Source organism: Trypanosoma cruzi, genomic scaffold (genome assembly GCF_000209065.1).
Source record: "Trypanosoma cruzi strain CL Brener 1047053517171 genomic scaffold, whole genome shotgun sequence".
Taxonomy (NCBI): domain Eukaryota; phylum Euglenozoa; class Kinetoplastea; order Trypanosomatida; family Trypanosomatidae; genus Trypanosoma; species Trypanosoma cruzi.
In genome coordinates this window covers 323,600-339,762 of record NW_001849568.1, presented here as the reverse complement: position 1 = coordinate 339,762, position 16,163 = coordinate 323,600, and the positions used below count along the sequence as shown (strand labels likewise).

The 16,163-nt window shown below is 52.3% G+C and overlaps 7 protein-coding genes across 7 annotated transcripts, besides 15 other annotated features; all 7 read right to left on the bottom strand.

The window, feature by feature from the left end:
- Positions 1-16,163: part of a sequence feature (heterozygous, non-Esmeraldo-like haplotype) that runs on past the window's edge.
- Positions 2-51: a sequence feature (T-rich).
- Tc00.1047053511821.70 (hypothetical protein, conserved) lies at positions 101-724 on the bottom strand (the record flags this gene model as incomplete). The annotated part of the gene is made up of 1 exon (XM_811645.1): positions 101-724. One exon carries the CDS (start codon positions 722-724, stop codon positions 101-103), a length of 624 nt encoding a protein of 207 aa, XP_816738.1.
- Positions 1,085-1,122: a sequence feature (AT_rich).
- Positions 1,409-3,277, bottom strand: Tc00.1047053511821.60 (protein kinase, putative; the record flags this gene model as incomplete). Its single annotated transcript, XM_811644.1, has 1 exon — positions 1,409-3,277. One exon carries the CDS (start codon positions 3,275-3,277, stop codon positions 1,409-1,411), a length of 1,869 nt encoding a protein of 622 aa, XP_816737.1.
- Positions 3,248-3,272: a microsatellite.
- Positions 3,324-4,553, bottom strand: Tc00.1047053511821.50 (hypothetical protein, conserved; the record flags this gene model as incomplete). The annotated part of the gene is made up of 1 exon (XM_811643.1): positions 3,324-4,553. The coding sequence occupies one exon, from the start codon at positions 4,551-4,553 to the stop codon at positions 3,324-3,326; it is 1,230 nt and encodes a 409-aa protein (XP_816736.1).
- Positions 4,637-4,732: a microsatellite.
- On the bottom strand, positions 5,068-6,942 carry Tc00.1047053511821.40 (hypothetical protein, conserved; the record flags this gene model as incomplete). The annotated part of the gene is made up of 1 exon (XM_811642.1): positions 5,068-6,942. One exon carries the CDS (start codon positions 6,940-6,942, stop codon positions 5,068-5,070), a length of 1,875 nt encoding a protein of 624 aa, XP_816735.1.
- Positions 6,588-6,608: a microsatellite.
- Positions 6,608-6,627: a microsatellite.
- Positions 6,795-6,816: a sequence feature (AT_rich).
- Positions 7,042-7,067: a microsatellite.
- Positions 7,190-7,233: a microsatellite.
- Positions 7,292-7,319: a sequence feature (AT_rich).
- On the bottom strand, positions 7,420-8,718 carry Tc00.1047053511821.30 (mu-adaptin 1, putative; the record flags this gene model as incomplete). Its single annotated transcript, XM_811641.1, has 1 exon — positions 7,420-8,718. The coding sequence occupies one exon, from the start codon at positions 8,716-8,718 to the stop codon at positions 7,420-7,422; it is 1,299 nt and encodes a 432-aa protein (XP_816734.1).
- Positions 8,887-8,914: a microsatellite.
- Positions 9,609-9,735: a mobile genetic element.
- Positions 9,702-9,735: a microsatellite.
- Positions 10,148-10,185: a microsatellite.
- On the bottom strand, positions 10,191-11,315 carry Tc00.1047053511821.20 (hypothetical protein, conserved; the record flags this gene model as incomplete). Its single annotated transcript, XM_811640.1, has 1 exon — positions 10,191-11,315. The coding sequence occupies one exon, from the start codon at positions 11,313-11,315 to the stop codon at positions 10,191-10,193; it is 1,125 nt and encodes a 374-aa protein (XP_816733.1).
- Positions 11,650-16,163, bottom strand: Tc00.1047053511821.10 (dynein heavy chain, cytosolic, putative; the record flags this gene model as incomplete). Its single annotated transcript, XM_811639.1, has 1 exon — positions 11,650-16,163. A coding segment is annotated over one exon (4,514 nt), but the record flags the coding sequence as incomplete, so codon positions are not given.

Genomic DNA, 16,163 nt, shown 5'->3' with positions numbered 1-16,163 from the left:
CAAAAAAAAAAACAAAAACAAAAAAAAAGGAAAGAAAATAAAGCAAAAGAAGCAGGTCGATAGAAAGTTAGAGGGATATGCATAGAACACATCTAAGTCGTTAATTTTCCTGTTCTCCGCTAACTTCCAGTATTCTTCGCGCTGCTGCTTCAATGGAGAAAACGTGCTCGTCGACCGCCTGTATTTTCCGCAGCTCTGCGGCAAGATTAAAAAGATACTCCGAGTTTGGCCCGCTATCCCCCGAGCTCTCCAATATCTGCGCCGCAATATTCTCCTCCGTCGCGGCCCCCAAATACTCACTGTTTTCCTCCGTCGCCATGTAACACAGGCACAAGGCTCCTTGCGGCAGTGCGAGTGGCTCCCGTGTGTGCAGGTCATTTAACACCACCTCCACGCGCCGATACCCACCACGCTCGCGGTGGTCAAGCTGGGCGAGAATCGCCGCCAGCGCAGTAGGGTCCGACGGCAGTTCATACGCAATGCCCGCCACCCATGAGTCAGGCGCATCGCTTGGCAGAAGTGTCACCACACGCCCGGGTTTACCAGGTGTCCCGCGGTGGTCCGTGCTACCTTGGTAGAAAACACGCCTGTAGCCGGAGATGCAAGACGGGTAGCTGCGGGTGTACGCGAAATCCTGCTTCCACATGATGGATCCATATCCAAAGAGGAAAGTAGGCGGCAGTTCAGCTGGCGTGTCTTCTTTGGCGATATTTGTCACGTCCATTCCTTCCCTTTTTTTGTGATTGTTTCAACGCACTCCTTCTGTCTTCCTTTCCCTAGATATATATATATATTTTACTGTCTGTCTGTGTGTCTCTTCGTCCCATCAAATATAACCGCGGTAAAAAAGTCGTGATTCCATACATTGAGAAGGGAGGGAGGGGACGGGGGGATGCATGCATGGGCGCGTGACGGCTCCAAGAGGAAATGGGGCAGTCCACTCTGCACATGTGGGGGCGAGAGAGAATGGGTTCAGAAGCCTCATCCACACACACACACACAACAACAACAAAAAAGAGATTGTGTATTGGCATCTTCCAGTTTCATAGGCACCTAATATGTGAAAATATACATGTATACACGCATATATAAAATAAATTATATTTATTTATTTATTTTATAGGGGCAATAAATTGCACGGGCATCAATGGACGGGCATTTCTTCTTCTTTTTCTTCTTATTGTTCCTTCACCCCTTTGCAGCGTGTTCCCCTTTTTTCAAATCCATTTCCAGCAACCATGAACCTCTTCCTTCTTGTTTCACATCTGTACATTTGGCAATTGGCAAAACAAACAAACAGGAAACCAATAAACAACAAAAAGGACCGTCACACCAACACCGCCACTGCTGCCACCCACCCACCCACCCTCTCCCTCTCTCTCTTTTCCACCTTCAGAAAGATGACATTTCAATCCAAAACCCTCGGGATACACTCCCCTTTTTGGTAGACAAACGGTGTGTTCGCGTACGGCTCGCGTCCCGCCAGCCGCTGCATCGGAAGTCGATGGCACAGTGGACACGGGCGTGTCGCATCAATTTTGATGTTTGACATGAGGGACACGACGTTCTCCACGTTTTTTTCATCGGTACGTGCGTCGTGTTCTAAACGGGGGGCAAACGATGCCGTCTTCGTGCGTCCAGCGTCCCCTCTTCTGGGGGATGTGATGCTGCTCAAAGTGCTGTTGTGGGTGCGTGAATAAGAGGGCGAATATTTAGATTTCACCGCGTTCTCCAATGCCGGTGTGGCGGCGGACGACGGGACCGCCACCGTGTTTTCCAAAACAAAAGCCACAGAGTCATTCACATCCCGTATGATTTCGCTTGCCGATCCACTTCCCACACTTGCGTCATCAAAACGTGGCATATCGGGAGGGGCAGCAATCGCACCTCCTCGACTTTGTCGCCTATCTGTGCGGTGGCTCACAAACCCCTTCACATCCTCCACTTCTGGGGGCTCTGACAATAACGGATTTGCGACCCCTGACATAAAAGACGGCCGACGACCGATTTTGTTGTGTCGCGGCGCTGCCGGGTCTTTTGCCACGGATGATTTCCTCTGAGAAAGTTGTTGCCATTTGCGGGAACGGTATGCACGGTATGTGTGTTGAATAATATATGCGGCCTCCTCCTGTCGACTCAGACCATATGGAATTTGTATGTTTACAGTGTCCTCGCCCGTGGCAAGGTCAAGCGTGCAATACGTCTCCGGTGATGACACCACGAAGCGTCCAGCACCACGCCCCTCTGCATTGTCCGTGTCGCTCTGATTTGCGGCAAAAAAGGGGTGTGACATTATGTTCTCAACACGCATGCGCCGCGAGGGTGTGGGATGCAAGAGCCGTGCCAGGAGGTCCCTCGCGTCTGGGGAGAGGGTGGGATCGGGAGGACGGATGCGGTTGTACATAATATTCTTCGTTGTGTTGGCACCATCGTGCGGGTATCGGCCGTGGTGCAGCATGAAATACAACAACACTCCCATGGACCACGCATCGGCAAGGTAGGGGTCATATCCTTCATTCCGCAGCACTTCCGGTGCAACTGTGTGTGTCGTTCCGCGAATATCATGACACATTTCCCCTTTTGGGAAGTATGCGCAGGAGACAAGGTACCCAATCTTCACCTGATCCCGATCGTTCACCATCACATGATCCGGGGCAAGTCCAAGATGCACGACATTGTGTTCATGCATGTGAAGTAGCCCGCGGACCACCTGGGCGTAGTAATGTTTGGTTTGCTGAATGGGAATCATAACACGATGCCCGGAGGCCGTTTCACTAGTGTATAGCTTCGTCACCTGCAGCGGGGCGAACAGCTGCATGAGAATATACAGAGAGGTCTGAGTCTCAAAACATTCAACCGTCTCAATGAGATTCTCGTGTTTGGGCAGCGTGCGCATGACATTGATGGCATCCCGGGTGCGGTCCCACATCCACTGCGCCTCGGCCAACACACTCTTGTTGTAGATGCGCACCACGTACTGCGCCCCTGTCACAATGTGCGTGCAGAGACGCGTTCGACAGTCAAAGTAACCGGATGCAAGGACCTTCCCTAATTCATACTTCCCCACAATTTGCTTGCGGTACGTCGTCATATGTGGAGGGTAACGGGGGGTGAACAAACAAGTAAATGTACCCTTCTTCTCCCTTCTGGTTTGTAAGTGACAGTACAGGGAAAAAAAACCACAATCCAAACAAAATACCACCACCACCGACAACGACAACAGCAACAGCAATTTGGGCGGCATTCGTATATATATATATATATGTATACATTTCATTATTTGCTGTTTACTTTACTTGGCCATTTTCCCTCTCTCGTTTCATTTACCGTGGCAGCTCCCTCCCGTCTAAATCGCTGTAAACCTTTCCACGCACCTCATCACGGAAGCCGTTGTATCGGTTCATCGCCTTCTTCTGCACACGCTCGGTGAGGGAGCGATCGCCATACGTCGTGGCACTGTTGGGATCGTTTTCGTCTTCCACCTCGCCCTCCATTCTGTACAGTAGCGTCTTCTCCACCTCCTGCACCAACCACGCCGCCACCGGCTTCGCCACGGGAGGGTCTACGCCAAAACACCGTTTGAAGAGTGTACCAGGGTCAAAACGCACGACTTCTGCGTTGTTGGGCAGTGAAGGGGTGCTCCAGAGCATCTGTCGGTAAACAGACCCACCGAGGCCCTGCATGTTGACCTCGCGGGCAAGCGACAGACGGTGCAGTGCACTCTCATTGTCAAGGAACCCGTCCACTATCCGTGATGTCGGGTCAAGGAGTGTTGTTCCCGTGTCCTGCAGCGTCAGGTGGAAGCCAAGGCCGGGTACGCGTAGTTCGTAGGGCGCGGTGTAGCGGTCCGCGGCGGCGTCAAAGGTGGCATCTATGCAAACGTCATTCTTCCAATCGAGGTTGACGGAAAAAATTTTCTGTGGGAGCCTCCCCCAACAGATGCTCCTGCAGATGGAATTTGCCATCCATGCGGTGCGCTGCCAGTGAATGCGGTCCATCACGGCGACGCGAAGGCTCAGCGTTGGATGCGGCGCGGGGTCAAAGCAACGCTCCAGCCATGTCTGCTTCAGCGGGTAATTCCTCCCCGCCACAAGCGTCAAAAAACCAAGCGGGACAGTCCCACCACCAGCACCATCGGACGCATCCGCCGTGCCATCGTTTGGCGACTGTTGCCCCGTCGAGGAGGACACCGAGGTTGTGGACGGACTTGTCAGCTCGCCGAACTGCTCCGCCTCATAGCGCCGATGCAGGACACGCTGAAGTTCCGCCAGCGGCATGTACCATGTGACAATGGCGGCATCCGTCGTACGTATCGCCGTCACGACTTGATCGGGGTCAGACGGACTCATGATGAGGTGATCCAGCGGGGCGCGAATGCGTCGTGTGCAGCGGGCAACAGCGGCAGCGGTGGTGCCGACACGCGCCATCAATAAATATAAAGACCGACTAATAAACACACACACACACACAATAGAAAAAAGAAAAATGGCGTAAATAATGATACACAACATAAAATCACAGCTGCGTAAATTTTTAGGGAATAAAAAACTCATAATCCCACAACGCTGAAGATTAAATTTTCTTGTATGTGCACATGTACGTACGTACACATTATGTGTACTCCTGTGACAAGAGGAAACAAACAAAAACACACGCACACAAAAAAAAAGACATGCAGCAGACGCAGCAGTGAAAGATAAAAAAGAAAAAGGAAAAGAAACAAACAAACAAAATAAACCGGGTAATTCTCACTGTGATGACAATTAATAAAAAATATGTTTATAGCAGAGAAATCATGTGTTTTATTCACACATTTTCCCCCGCCGCCTCATGCCATCTCAAGAGCAGAGACTTCTGTCGTTTATAGGTGTCCAATGGACTCTGCCATGAGGTCTTCCTTCAGAGACCGCCACGGTGTAAACAATGAAGAGAGACTGACAAATACAAACAACATGGAGGTCCCAATGGATCCACGCAGTCACACACCTCCGACCCGAACTACAGAGTAGATTTCATTGCGACGGAACCGTAAAAAGGCAAGCACCGTTGTTTCATTTCCCCCCTTTTTCACTTGTCCTTACTGCCGCCTCGGGCGGATCGACGCTTCTCAACTGTCGTGGGTTTCCGTGGGCGCGGTGTCGACAGCACCGACGCAAAAGGGGATGCATTGGAATGAGTGAACCGCAATTTTTTCAGCTGTAACTTTCGTGCAGGTGCGAACAACCGTGCCGCCAGGGCCTGCCGACGTTCTCTGCTCATGCGAACAACGATAACGCAGAAAAGCACGGCTGTAGAAACAACGCGCCATCGGTGTAAAACCTGACGGGCCGGGCTATGATGACTTCGTTTTCTCTGTGTAATCCGCCTCTCTGTGGCGGCTGTTGTGTTTGTTGTTCTTTTCCATTTCTCAAGCCCCGTCACGCGGTAGAGCACGGGAGAGGGGTCTCGTTGCAAAATTCCCACCACGGAAGCTGCAGAGGGTAACGATGGACTTCGATGCTCGTTCCCTCTTGGCAACAATGCCGGGTCCCCGGCGGTGGATGCTGACAACCGCCGCCCTCCCAACTCCCGGGAGGCCGTCTCGTTCAGTGTGTTCTGTGACGCGAGCTCTGAAACCAGCAGCGCGAGTTCATGGAGGCTCATCCGTTGTTTGGGATCGCCGTGCATCACCCCCACCATAGAGTGTCGAAGGGCAACGTACACCGCGTCTTGCCTCTCCCACGTCATTGCAAATGTGAGGGCACCAACGGCAAAGGCGTCACCGGCCACTGTGACATGGCGCCAGCGAAACGACGGATGTTTGGCTTCCGGCGCTATGTAAAATGGGTGCGTTGCGCCTCCAGCGGGAACAACGCCGCGTGGGCATGGCCGCACCTCTGAAACCGCAAACCCCGTCACCGACGCATGGCCTTCTGCGTCAAGGAGAACAGTCCATGGTGATAATGCGCCATGCACAACACCGTGTTGGTGCAAAAAGAGCAAACCGTCAACTACCTCCTGCAAAATGCGCATGAGCATGGACGGGGTCAGTTCACGATGTATCATGTGAGGATGGCGTTGAAGGGCAGAGACTAGTGGCTGCATGCCGTCCACATATGGGTGCACGAGCAACAACTCCTGCCGTTCCTCGTCGATAAGCACGTCTGTTACCGGGCTCACATTTGCATGACGGAGACTCAGCAGGCCATAAATGCGTCGTTTCCATGCCGCTGTAAAGGGAATACACGACTTATCCCCGCTTTCCAGAAATTCCGCCGGTGACGCATCGGTCTCGCAGCAATATCGGTAGCGCCGTGTGGTGACAAGGCAGCCGTCAACGGTGTCTCTGGCCAACATGACAATAACCTCCAACTGCCTTCCCCAGTTTAACGGAAGCAGAGTCTTGTACCGCTGTTCCCACTGCGACATTGTGGCAGCGGTCGACGGCACTCTTTTTCCGTCGTCAGAGGCTCCCCATGGAACGCGTCTGTGCGTCTCCACCTCCGCCTCTTCTTCCGCTCCTTCCGCCTCCACGTGAGGGGGCGATGGCTCAGACAAATCAACGGTGCTGTTGTCTGTATCCACCACGGCCATGATGGGACGCGTAACACCACCACCACCACCACCACTGCTGCTGCTGCTGCTGCTTTCGGTATCGCCGAATAGAGTTCTCCTCGCGCTCCGTGGCACCGTGGGCCATAAGTCCGAATGGAGCGGCGTCATGGTGATCGGTCGAATTGGCGGTGACCTTTCGGCATCTTCCTCCTCATCGGACGTGCCGCTCATACCTCTCCCAGTCCTCGTTGAAGGAAAAGAAAAATATATATATATATAAAAGACAACACCAAGAAGAAAAAAAAGGTAAAAAGTAGAAAATAAAGTGTAAAAAGTAAAACCACTTTTATTTTTAATTTCCACAAATTTCCCGCCTGCACAACGTCGCCTCTTCATATCCATACACATGTATATGTGGGATATGGACAGGCAACATTTTATGATGATATGCTCAATTCACACGTAGGCGAGTAGATAAAAAAAAAAAAAAAAAGAAACAGCAACAATACACACACACACACACACACGTACACCCAAAAGAGAAATAATTCAGAGAGTCGGGATCATCCTATAAATAAACAGACACCAGTACATGTATGTATGTGTACATGTGTGTGCAGCTGCCACCGTCCCACTATTCTCCGGAACACACTAAAACAACAACAACAACAACCAATAATAGCAGTAAAAAAAATAACATAAATTTTTCTCCCTCTCTTCTTCCTTTTGAATTCCATCCTTCCTTGCAATGAACGAGATATTTTACTTTTTTTTTTTTTTTTAATCTCTCTCTCTCTCTCTCTATCGGTGTCGTCATATGTATGTAAGCGTGTATGTGAATGGCCGTCAGTCAAAATGGCTTGCACTTCTTCCCTTTTTCCTCATTCAATATGTTCTTATCTGATAGTCCCCGCTTTGTGTGACGTACCGGACCCACGGCAGCGCCTCGTAGTTGGACCTTTCCATCACCTTCAGGTAGCGCACCTGGAAGCCGGAGGCGGTGAGGAACGGAATCTCAAACTTCACTTGGATGGGCGCCTTCTGAAGAGCCTTTGGATCGCTGCTGCGTACTGACGGCAGATGAAATTTGCACAGGCAGCTGAACTGCTTTCCCCCGCCAGTGTTACGTAGGCTCCAGATGAGTACACTCGACTCTGGCGCGTAGCGGAGTTTCCCCAGAGAACATTTCGCCTCCGGTTTATCCGCATCGCCTGGGATGGGAATGAGAATGTCAATAAAGTCTGCCGTCGTGTTGCGCCGAAATGTTGTGCGGGCTGTGATGTGCATTTCCACCTGCGTCGAACTCATGCTGACACATGCACAGTCCACATGCACAAGTGGGGTGATCTTCTTGCTTGTGCGGTATGTCATGAGGTCAAACTCACCATCGGGTGGGATGAAGGTGATGATGCGGTCGCTCTCAAACTGATCGAGGCGTACACACTGATGGAACTTCACGTCGGCCATTTCGATCAGTCGCCCTTGTCGCCGTGTCATTCCAAGCACAGCCTTGTCGTTCAGGCCGAGCTTCAGCGTGGGCATGCCGGAGAGTCGAACCCGCATCTTCAGTTGGCCCACAACTTCGCTGGAGAGCGTTTCCCCCTCCGGCGACGCGAGAAGGCTGACGCTTTCCACCACGTCTAAAAACACCTCGTTTCTGCGGTATTTGTACTTCCCCGGCATACGCCACGGTGTTCCCCCACCCACACCCGTCACCGCTGCTGGCAGGGCCTTCACAGTTAATTTCTCTTCCGGCATTAAATACGAGATAAGGCCTTCTTGTGTGATATATTCCTTCAATACCTTCGCCTCCGTGTACTGTGGTAGGCCAAAGTCACAGATCTCATCCAGAAGCTCATATACAATAACGAAGTTATCCACAACGGTCTCTTCAGAGACACGTGTAAAGTATCCTTCAAACACCTTAGTGCATGCATGCATGAAAGCAATCTGCTGTAGAGGACATATATTGATCTTACTAACCATCAAAAAGAAGACATCATTCACGCGAATAAAACAATACGTATGGCCTTGTTCCTCAAACACAGGTGTAACACGAAACTCCTCTTCGTCCAGAACACGGCGTTGAAATACCTCCGGCGGGTTCTGCTGAATGTCGCCACGGTACGAGCGGCAGATGAGCGGGGCACCCTTGCTGTCTAGGATGTAGAACACTGACGCCATTTGCGTAGCGTCCAGAACAAGCAAACCAACTACAAACAATAAATGTATACAGGGGGGTAGGGAATGATAAAGGAAAAAAAAAAAAAAAAAGAAAGGGACACAAGCACATCCAACAAACAAACAACATCATCGTGTACTTACGATTTAAGAAGCAATAGATAAAATTCCTATATATATATATATATATATATATATACACGGAAAGGATAAAGATGCAGGCACACTGTACCCCATACACCCCTTGTTCTTTAGTCCATTACAAAGCCGTTGCCCATCGCAGCTCAACGCCACACATTCTAAAATTGTTTTCGCATCACACAGCATCTTTACCTACCGCCTCACGTCCATCTGCATTCTCCGCATTATGTTCCGTCATAAATTGGACACCCACACCAGATGTGCAAAGTGGAGGCAGAAGCTTCATGTAACGCGACAAATTCCATCGTAAAAGAAGCATAGTTTTATGCTAATTCCCACGGTTCCATGCAAAAGGTCAACGATAAGCAAGTCGATCTTGACAGGATCCTGCAGGAACATCATGGCGGCCGCGGGCACAGTGCTCACATCGGAGAGGTACACGACACAGCTGTGGTTTGCGACGATGGCGCCAGTGGCACCGGCACTGCGAAACGCAACGCCACGACCAAACACAAAACCAAGAGCCACGTACCCCGCGCCGTGCTCCACCGGTACGGCATGGAACTTGAAGTCGGCACCAAGCGCGGGGATGCAAAATGGCGTCGGCGTGATCGTGTGTGAGGAGCAGGGCGTCAACAGTCTGCACTTGGTGCTTTGCAAGCACGCGGAAGTACGCGTCGCGAAATGTCTTGCCGCAGTCGATAAGAACACGTCTCACGCCACGACCGTCACTGTTTGTTGGAGCCATTTACATGGCTGCCCGCGGAGTAAGGTTATCCTTGCTGCTGAATTCCATCGTACGCTTACCAGAGCTGCACATTGGAGGTGTAGTTACTACGACTGGTAAGAGAAGAAAAAAAAAAACCAAAAAAAAAAAAACCGTCACCGTTGCTGCTGCCATGAGGCGATGGGACCGTAATGAGGAGGCTGACGTTGTTGCGCCTGTTTGGCCCCTCCGCATCCCGCATCGCCACGGCACACGCGCAGTTGCCTGAGAGATGCCCAATCACAGGTACGCCGGTGGAGCAACCGCTCCTCACCCACACAAAAACACACACAAAAAAGACTGATAGGCGACTCCGGGCCTCAGGAATAAGCCAAGACATCCTCTGGCTGCATGATGGTGTCATTCACCAATACATCTTCACACCCACGGGTATGAAGGAAGCAAACAAATGCAGAAATGCTCACATCATGTGCGGCGACGCATTAAAGCGCAAAAACGCACAGTCACGTAAGGAATATTACAAAATGAAATGCAATCACCTGCTCCTTCCTCAACTGCCCTCGCAAAAAAGAAAAAAAAAACAATAAAAAAACAATAAAAAACCATCTCATAGCGGCAACAGGATATGAAGCCCATCAAACCCCAGCTCTACAGAAAGAACATTGCTGCCGCATTTGCCGCTGCATCGCAGTTCTTCCAGTCGTTCTCGTAGCTGCTGATTACCTCGCTCATGCTCCACATCGCAATACATGCCAATCGTATACGTGCAAGTCGGCTGAAGAGACGCCACAAGCTTTATCACATCATCCATGCAGTAGTGCGTTTCGTACCGATAACCGGGTCCATGCAAAAGATCAACAATAAGCACGTCGATCTTGACAAGATCCTGCAGGAACATCATGGCGGCCGCGGGCACAGTGCTCACATCGGAGAGGTACACGACACAGCTGTGGTTTGCCACGATGGCGCCAGTGGCACCGGCACTGCGAAACGCAACGCCACGACCAAACACAAAACCAAGAGCCACGTACCCCGCGCCGTGCTCCACCGGTACGGCATGGAACTTGAAGTCGGCACCAAGCGCGGGGATGCAAAATGGCGTCGGCGTGTCGTCCGGCAATGTAAACAGCTCGAGGGCGGTGGAGCGGCGTGTCCCAATTTTGTTTGTCAGACCCGCCCGCTCGCGCTCTTCGGCAAAATGCTGCATGATCGACTCATGCTCCTCCGCGGTCCGTGGCGCGGGCCCCATCACGCGGCTGTTGCGGTGTATGTACCCAAATTGACACCGCAGCGCATTCATCGTCTTTGCCGAGGCATAAGTCGGAATGTACTGCTCGACAAACCAGTTATTGTGGCCATCTAGCGACATTCGCTGCAGGTCGCGCATGTCGTCCAAGCCACCCACGGCGTCGACGTGATCGTGTGTGAGGAGCAGGGCGTCAACAGTCTGCACTTGGTGCTTTGCAAGCACGCGGAAGTACGCGTCGCGAAATGTCTTGCCGCAGTCGATAAGAACACGTCTCACGCCACGATCGTCACCGTTGCTGCTGCCATGAGGCGATGGGACCGTAATGAGTAGGCTGACGTTGTTGCGCCTGTTTGGCCCCTCCGCATCCCGCATCGCCACGGCACACGCGCAGTTGCCTGAGAGATGCCCAATCACAGGTACGCCGGTGGAGCAACCGCTCCCCACAATTGTGAGCGAGAAGGTGCTGCCGTCCATATTTGACATTTTTTTCGTCAACCAGCAGCTTGTTTATTCGATGCTGACTAGCTTTTATGCTGCTCACTTCCTTCTAACTTATTCCTTGCTACCACCACTTTAGTGTAAAAAAAGGAGAGAGGCAAACGCCTATTTACCCATCCAAAAGTGTTTCTTCTCCCCTTTTCTTTTTATCCCATGTACGCATATGCGTGCATGCAGCTGAAAACAGGCGCTGCGTACTCACCCTCCTAAACTACTATCTTATTCTACTTTGCTTTTCTACCTTCTTTTTTCTTCTTCTTTGGCTTTTTGATGGCGCGGGCCTCGTCCCACACGAGGGGTCCTCTCAAGTTGGCTGCATTCAACGTTCCGCCTCGGACCAGGCGACGAGACAGACACCGCGCTCGTACCACGCCCGCATCGGCGAATGGACGGGGTCCACTGTGAGTTCCACCACCTCAAGCATCGAATCTCGTCGAGGGTTCACGTAAAACGGTGTCGCGAAGCATCTACTCGTCGGGTTTTGTGACAGCAATCGCATCAACAGGGACGTCTTCGACACAGGCAACAAAACTTCAACCGCTGTGGCCGCCGGGATCGGCTCCCAGGAGAGCAAAGCGCCGACAGGTGTGGAGGAGGTACCGGATGTGGCAGGGAGAAGTTCACACGTGCCACATTTCGCTTCAAGGCGGGCGGAAAAAAGTGTCAGGCCGACAATGTGCCACGTGTGAGACTCTTCAATGTTGTTTGCAGCGTGGATTTGCGCCGCTTCCTCCGACATAAGTTCCAGCCGCAGCTGCAGCTGTTCAAGCGAGCGATGTTGTCGACGTGCCGCCTGCTGCTTTGTCGCCGTAAGAAACGCCCCAGGCCAGAAAAGAAGACCAAGCGAGAGACATTTTTTACCAAGTGTCTTGTTTTCCACAGCCTCATGCATGAATTGGGCCTGCGCAACGCGGTTCCGGAAGTCAGAAATCCACTGGTCGGCTGTCGTTGGAAATGTGTGGTAGGAGCGGGCCCAGCGTGGTGGCACCTGGTCCATCAGCACATGGTCTATTAAGACACGCTGTGTCGCTGTTGGGTTCCGTGATCCAGCACAGATATCTTCCAGCGCTTCAAGATCGTCAAGAATTTCACCTAGGCGTTCCAGCGCAAAGGTGTACTCCCGCTGTATGGCTATTACCGTAGGCTCCAGGCTAGTATTATTGCTTGACGTGGTCTCCACTGCTGCAGTTGCAGAAAATGAAGTTGTCACGGTAGTTCTTTGCGGTCTCATGCACCCAAGTGCGTTGAGCGAGTGACGCCACATTTTGCAGAAACGTTGAATTTTCTGCCCCCAGCGCGTCTCCCCAATGCTGCGTGGTGCGGCCTGCTGCACAAAATGTTCCTCCTCATTGTCGGTATTTGTGCCGTCATTGTCCCCCTCCTCGATGAGCCTCACAATCGCCAGACGCTCAATCGTCGCGACTGCGTGCTGCGCCGACATGACGCGTGAAGCACTGGCAGGAAGGCGCGCCCACAACGGCGTCTGTGCATCCGGCAGCGCTCGCACCCACTCTTGCACATCCTGCAGCGATTCGATCGAACGACATCTGAGACGGGAGTTGATTTCATCGTCCTCCGTTAAGGCAAAAAAGCGATCATCATCGAAAACAGCCGCGCTCATGAGCTGTGAACATAAGAAGTCAAGAAGCAGCTGATCGAACTCGTTGCTGATTTTACCGCCGTATAATGTTGTCCCAATAATTGTTTGCAGTGCTGGCCATGGGACACTGGCGCGGTCAATCCCTTTTTTGCCGTCCATACCACTGCTTCTACTAGTAATTCCCACCCAACTGTCCACGGTCTGTAAAATACGCCAAAACTCGGTGTCATTAAACTCATACTGCGTACTCCACCCCATAGGAATGTACAGTAGCCGTTCCATAACTACCGCATGCAACCAGGCCGCGGCAAGGTAAATGCGCTGAATGTCTACAGGCTGCTTCGCGAAACTGGAGTGTGGCTTTAACGCTCCCACTGTCTGCAACAAAGATGACTTCATCCCAGGCGGAGGCTCGTACACTAGCACCACAGATGCCTCTACAAGGCTCACAGGAAGCTCCACCAGCGACTCATCAAGATGTTTCGTACGGCTGTTATTACTATTATTTCTACTCGTAGCAAAACTGCTGCCAGGAATGCCTGGGGCGGCCTCAATTGAGAGAACGAGACGAAAGTTACGGTGCAATCGTCCCTCCGACCGTTCTCGATGCAGCCATTTTTCCACAACATCGGCGTATGCCCGTGCGAGGTGAATATTCTTCAAAAGCACCCATGTTCCTTCTACCATAGCGTCTTTCAGATAACGCCCCGCCATGTCCAGTCCGGTGGAACTGCCCATCACAGCGACCCGCAGCGGCACATCCAACGTCCGGGCCAACGCCTCCAACGTCAACGTCGGATCGCTGCCGGCGTTTGCAACTAGAATGAGTGGTGTGCTGTCGGAGAGTTCTGCCTGCACAACGGCAAGATCAGGTGCCTCCGCTGTAAAAAAGGAACTGTCGTTGATCTTCTCATCTTTTTTTTCGTCCGGATCCCCGCCAAAAAAGCGACGAAGAAATTCCTGAACGGCTGGCGCAAATGCATCCCGGCGTGTGTAAAATAGCAAGAGGGCAGCGGTGAATGCACGACGGGTGTACTCCCGATGATCGCGACGGCCGGCACGGTTGTATTCACTGATGTTAAACGCCGGCATTTCCTCGGTGTACGGTGCGGCGGCCTCAAAGTACCTCCGCCATGCCTCCGCGTGCCGCGGATTCAACAAAGACGCCCGCAGCTCGGCAAACAGTGGCCGTTGCAACAATGCCGCAAGGGCTAACTCCGAAGAGGACGCACACACACCGCACTCGCGTAGAATGACTGGTACCGTATGCGACGCAACGTCCCTGCCACCCGCGAAGGCAGTCATGTCGCGTTCGTCCTTTGCAGGGTTGTGCAAGACATCTTCAAACCAGCCCCATTCCTCCACGGTGATTTGGCGTCCCACGCGGTCATCAATCCCACTACGCAGTTTACCAAGTAGGATGGCAAGTACAAGATGGTCCTGCACAAACATCCCGCGTCGCACCCGTTGGTGAGCAAGGTTAAAAACGTGGCGTGTTAGCACCTGCAGACGTGCTGCATCATCTTCTCGCTCATCAACCCTACTGACATCCGTAGAACGTGCAGGGAGTGCTGCCAAAGCGTCCGCAAGAAGACGAAAAACAAAGTCCACATTGAACTGATACAACCAGTGCAACCGTGAGAAACGACGCAAGGAAAAGTACATTTTTGCCACTACCTCCGCGAGCGGTTGGTACTGCGCCTCGACCTCCGTGATGGCTTGCATTGATGCTTCGCTCTCCGCAATGCCGGCTTTAAGCGACTCGGTTTCTCCTTTCAAACGCTCCAGTGCGACGGTCAGGGCGTCGTTCTCTAGCAGACTCCCTTCGCAGTGTGCAATGGAGGTAAGCAGCTCCTGCTCCAACACCCGCAGCCTCAGCTGGTACTCCCCCTGCGCACGCAAAATGTTCGTCCGACGAACATCCAGTTCAGAGTGTTCATGTAGCATTAGACGACTTCGGCACTGCGACTGCAGCGATGACTGTGTCACGGTGAAGTTGATGAGGCACACCTGTCCGGCCATACCGGGAGATGGCTGATAGTGTGAGTCACGCGTCACGAGAAAAAGGCGAAATGCCGCCGCAATTTCCACGTCTTGTGCCCCCAACCGCGTCAATGCATGGCCCCTGACGCGATGTATTTCTTGATTGATGAGAGGGCTAAGTGCTGGATCAATAAATTCTGCATCCTGCATAAGAATGGGGTAACCAAAGCGCACCGCCATGTCCAAATGTTTCAGGTATCCCGTCTTGCTAAAGCTTGTCGTGTTTATTTTGTCCTTCGAGTACCGCTGCAAAAGAAACGTCACCGCAACACCATTTGGGTCAATAAGAAGCGGGTAACGCTGGCAACGACTAAGGATCATTGCATTCTCCACACAAAGATGATCCTTGAGCAGCCCACACTGCTCCCATGAAAGCCGCTCCTGCGGTGTCACAAGGTATTCCACAACACTGCGAAAATCTTCACGAAAAGGGATTTGCAGCTGCTGCAGGCACTGACGCCAGCGGGGAAAGAGCAAAGACTGCCGCGCATGCTCGTCAAAGTAGCCAAAGTATGCCAGCGATGCGGCAGCAAGGATACAGTCCCCTAAAATTGTACGCACTTCGGAGTCAAAACCCATCGCTTCGGTTTCCCAGCGCCCACGTTCGTCAAACAATTGCCGCAGCAGTGTTGTGGCCCGTTCACAGCGCGCGGCAACTCCGTTCATCGTGTTTTTGATTGCCGCAATCTCCTCTGTCACCTCCTGATATCCCTTCTTGAGCTGCAACAGCGATGCCTCCATGGTCGCAATCTCCACCTCGGTGCGCTGAAGCTGGGCACGTTTGGCACCGTGGACCTTGCTAAGATGATCAATCCGGTTTCTTAGTGGTCCTATGGCGGCTAATATCGCCGCATAATTTACTTGCGCCTGCACCCACTGTAGCAGCGGACCAGCTGCCTTGGATGCACGCCGCGCTGCCTCGTATGTAAAATCCTCCTCCTGCAACATTGCACACACCGTCAGGCGCGCCTCCTCTGTGATGCGGCGGGTTTCAAAGGCCTTCACACCAGCGAGAAAGTCGTCACGACGAATGTGGTGCTTGATAACGTCCCACTCATCTGCCCTCTTTTCGCCCATGACGACAAGCACGGCCTCCAGCACACGCTTGACCATCTGCGGTGGGGTCGTGTAGGCACGAATCTCGCGGAGGTACTCCGGTTTAATGGTGTTTAGTGCAACCTCCGCCTCCC